General features: G+C 40.0%; 1 protein-coding gene across 1 annotated transcript in view; it reads right to left on the bottom strand.

Moving 5' to 3' along the window:
* LOC113812786 (dynein axonemal heavy chain 5-like) overlaps nt 1-5,000 on the bottom strand; it is an 80,349-nt gene that overhangs the window by 62,918 nt on the left and 12,431 nt on the right. Inside the window, exons 13-14 of the mRNA XM_070124940.1 lie at nt 4,296-4,509; nt 297-454 (exon numbers count right to left, since the gene is read on the bottom strand). Coding sequence (XP_069981041.1) covers nt 297-454; nt 4,296-4,509 — 372 coding nt within the window. The remainder of the gene's footprint in view (nt 1-296; nt 455-4,295; nt 4,510-5,000) is intronic.

The following is a 5,000-nucleotide window of genomic DNA, read 5'->3' as shown; positions in this document are numbered from 1 at the left end:
ATATATGTTAACACATTTTGCTAAAAGGAATGAACAGATAATATGGCAAGACGCCCTCTCATTTTACCGGCTCTTCACTTGTTTACGGTGTCATCATAAAATATTTCGCAACTGGGCCTTCAAGTTCATGTCAATCCCATCCCTAACATATCTATCTTCACCCAGCATGATATCTTTGGAAAGACAGGTTGTCTCTTCACAAAAGTATACCGCTTACCAACCTATGAAAAATAAGGTTCCCATTTGCCAAATAAGAAGTAACAGTCAGGAGTATAAGATAAAGTTGCAAAGCTCACCTGCAACAGGCGGCAAACCACGTAGCTGCGGAGGATTCTCGCACTGGCGGTTGTAGATCTTGGTGACCTTCTCGAGCTCCTGATGGAAGCGAGCGAGAATCCTCTTGTACTTCCCCGTCACGTCCAGCTGGGGGACCACTTCGCCGATCCGCTCGAACCTTGAATGACATTACTGGACTTATTAGCAATCGAAACATTACAAGACCAGTACAGGTTGACATTAAAAAATCCGGCCATCGATAATCCCGTTCCTTTAGATTTCCAGCATATTCTAGAAGCGCAATTTCAAATTTACCGCATTAGTTCGCTGAGTCGCCGTTAATGTTTTGATGGCGCTGTACTCCAGATTCAGCTGTTGGGTCTTGCTTGTACTGCACATGCTAACAGGAAATCCTACCTATTACTTCTAAATTTATCATGTCTTTGCTGCTATATAACCCCATGATGGATTCAGCAAAGAAAAGAAGTGTAAAATGTAAACATCGTGCGTTGTCGATTACAAAACTGTAAACAGTGGTTGTCGAGTACAAAAATGTAAACATCATGCGTTGTCGATTACAGAGAAAGTCGAAATGCTAATAAAAAAAATAAAAAAAATAAAATTAAAATGAAACAAAAGAAAAAATGTATGTATTCAGTTGGTGAGGATGAACATTTCATTTGGTTTGAGTTTCTTTAAATTAGTGTTTGGCCGTCATCTCCTTTTTCCAAACTCCGGACGCCCCAGGTTTGGGAGTGACGTCACACATTGCCACTGCCGGGCGCAAAAGGTGGGGCGAAACTGCCCTACACTTCAGTCTAGAAACGGCGGCGTGGAAATCACATCCAGAACGTGTATAAAATCTAACGGCCTCTCTCTCCCCCCCCCTCTCCTCTCCTCTCCTCTCTCTCTCTCTCTCTCTCTCTCTCTCTCTCTCTCTCTCTCTCTCTCTCTCTCTCTCTCTCTCTCTCTCTCTCTCTCTCTCTCTCTCTCTCTCTCTCCTCACCCCTGCCTCTCTCTCTCTTTCTCTCTCTCTCTCTCTCTCTCTCTCTCTCTCTCTCTCTCTCTCTCTCTCTCTCTCTCTCTCTCTCTCTCTCTCTCTCTCTCTCTCTCTCTCTCTCTCTCTCTCTCTCTCTCTCTCTCCCTCTCTCTCTCTCTCTCTCTCTCCTCCTCCTCTCCTCTCCCTCTCTCTCTCTCTCTCTCTCTCTCTCTCTCTCTCTCTCTCTCTCTCTCTCTCTCTCTCTCTCTCTCTCTCTCTCTCTCTCTCTCTCTCTCTCTCTCCCTCCCTCCCTCCCTCCCTCCCTCCCTCCCTCTCCCCCTCCACTCTCTCTCTCCTACCTCTTTCTCGCTCGCTCTTACTTTCTCTCTCTCTCTCTCTCTCTCTCTCTCTCTCTCTCTCTCTCTCTCTCTCTCTCTCTCTCTCTTTCTCTCTCTCTTTCTCCTCCTCCCCTCCTCTCTCTCTCCTCCCCCCTCTCTCTCTCTCCTCCTCCCTCTCTCTCTCTCCTCCCTCCCTCTCTCTCTCTCCTCCCCCCCTCTCTCTCTCTGTGCTCCCCCCACTCTCTCTCTCTCTCCTCCCCCCCCCCTCTCTCTCTCTCTGTGCCCCCCCACTCTCTCTCTCTCTTTCTCCAAGTTCATTTCCATAAACATGACTGCACAACCCCCCTCTGTCTCCCTCTGCCTCTCTCTCTCTCTCGGAAATAAATATGACTATATAACCCCTACACGAAACTGGTTAAACGTTCAATCAAAATGTCAATAGGGCATAGGCATATCCATTCATAAATTCATAAAGGGTGACTATCCTCATTGGTTTATGCACCTACAAATAATTGGTAACAAAACAGGCATTCAAGCCAGACATATTAACACTGCACATAAAGAGGTTATACACGGAAACAGGTACGAGGATCCAGTACCTGGATTAACCTACCACAAAATATTAGAAACATCTCCAATCTAATTACTTTTTGAATTGTCAATGGCATCTAATTATTAAATGAAAAGCCAAACCATGTACCTTTAATTCTAATGATGTGGCCAATTTATTTGATCTTATTTTATAATTCCCCTACGAATGAACTTGATATTATCTTCATTTAGTTTGTATTACTGTACACTTCCCTGCATATGAACAAAGAACCATTGCAAATAATGGAATTAAGTCTTTTGACTTTCTCTTTCTCTTTCTCTCTCTCTCTCTATGCCTCTTTCTCTGTCTGTGTGTTTGTCTCTCTCTCTCTCTCTTAATCTATCAATCTCTCTCTATTCAGTCATTAATATTTCTTTATATTTATTATCCGCATATTTTCACTTTCCCCTGCCTGCATTCATTTAATGTCAGTTACAATGAACACGTAGCAACAGCAATACAATTACTCAAATATATCAAGTGATTACATGTAAGGCATTTTCACTCTTGATAATAAGAAATTTGCCTTCATCGCATCTCGCTGTTCGCGCGCTATTAGCGATTTCGAGCAGTATCCGAATGCAATCATATGATGAATACTCGATTTTTGAAGACCTACAATCAAAATAATATTCACGGATAATCTAAACATATAACTCCTTTTTATAAGGTATATACAACATATAAAACGTTTTGTTTTTATGAAAGTACAGTAATAAGCTTTATATACACGAAGCTGAAGCCAACGGAATCTTTTCGGGACAAAGTGTTTACGACTGGAAATAATGCAAATTTACATGGTGTTTGAGCTTATAAATTGTTTTTTTCCTTAAAGTACTATTGCAAAGAGATATGGAAGTTGTAAAAGTACAATAAACACCTGTGACAGTTGCCTGTTTAGCGATTTTTTCTTGCCTTAATTAAAAATAATTTATTCTAACTGGCACCTGATCTAACGCTCAGTGAAGGGCCCTAGGGAAGAAACACTGTCACGCATGCGCAGAAGCAAGGGGGCCGATATTGTTCTTGACCAGGAGATGGGCTCCGCCTCTAGAAACGATGACGTCATGAACCTTTAACGTCAGGCACCAAAACCCGCGGGCTTTTACCCCGGACGTTCCGGGTTAAATTACAAAAGAGATGACGGCCTTTGAGTTTCTTTAAAGGACTGTGCACGTATTCATTTTCTATTAAATATATACATATGTAACCATAAAAATATCCGGCATTTTTGAAAATCCAATACTCCGGTTGCCAAATTTTAAAATTTCAACCTGTACCAACATACTTGTGCATGCCATGTCCATTTTTTCCGTTTGTTTACTTATGGCCTTTACAGCTAGATGGCTCCACAAATGATTGATCAATTACTAGTCTTACCTTTCTAACCTGTCTATCTTTTACCTTGATTTTCAGTTGTTTTTTTTAAATTCCTATTGATATATATGTTATTAATTATACCAATAATGATTATAACATCGACGTTGTAAAGCCATCTGTGTGCAAACAGAATTCACAAAAGAAACCAATGTTCGACAGTTGGGTTAAATGAAAAATAGCCCCAACATGAAAAGAAAATCGTGGTCGATTTCAAAATCCACATAAATTCATGTCTATATATACCTTTACTGTATGTGTGTGCACGGTATATATATATATATATATATATATATATATATATATATATATATATATATATATATATATATATATATATACTGCATAAATACACACACACACACACACACACACACACACACACACATATATATATATATATATATATATATATATATATATATATATATATATATATATATGTATATGTATATATACATATATACACAGATATATATATACACACATATATAAGTGTGTGTGAGCATTATATGTATATATAATATATATACACATATATATGTATATGTATATATATGTATATATATATATATATATATATATATATATATATATATATATATATATATGTATGTATGTGTGTGTGTGTGTGTGTGTGTGTGAGTGTGTGTGTGTGTATTTATATGTACATACACACACACATATAGATGTATGTATATGTGTATAGGGCGACCCGCCCGCGCCGCCGCACCTGGCCAGCATCTTGTTGGCCATGGGCGTCTCCCAGATCTCCTCGTGCTCCTTCTCGACCATCATGTGGATGCGCCTCAGCAGTTCCCGCACGCTGGCCGCGAACACCTCCAGGTCGTCGTCGAAGTGGCGGTCGCGGTAGTCCAGGTAGTCGTAAGATTTGCAGGATATTTCAGCGCACATCTCCTGCCATGACTTGAGGATGTCCCGCAGGCCTGGATGGGACATGGGACGTCACCGAACTTGCTCAGAAAACCTCCATTTATGAATATGCGGTCTCTATACTTAAGGTAGGGTCTTTTACATTTGAGATGATTTCTAACACAACATTCGTTATATGTAAGGTTTGACAGCAAATGTGATCACCAAAGTTCTATTTGACATTTCACTTCCCAGTTACAGTGATTTGCGTCACCCTAAATTGTGGAAAGGGAATTTCAAATGATTTCTAGATATACATGTCATAATTCATTATGTCGCGTTTGTGACCTGATATCCTTCGGCCATGAACTAATAAAGATTCTACTTGACATCACTCATTCCAAATTAACAATCCTGCCTCACACACTTGGGAGAAGGATTATTCTAGTTTGTCTGAGAACTCAGAGGATAGCGTCCGCTGTTTCTCTTTTTTACAGTGGTTTAGATATTTACAAGCGTCTAAAAGATTAGCTAAGACACAACATGCGATGCAGTTACTTCTACG

This window comes from Penaeus vannamei, chromosome 9 (assembly GCF_042767895.1).
Source record: "Penaeus vannamei isolate JL-2024 chromosome 9, ASM4276789v1, whole genome shotgun sequence".
Lineage (NCBI taxonomy): Eukaryota > Metazoa > Arthropoda > Malacostraca > Decapoda > Penaeidae > Penaeus > Penaeus vannamei.
The sequence above is the reverse complement of the archived record's forward strand: the minus strand, read 5'-3'. Positions and strand labels throughout refer to the sequence as shown.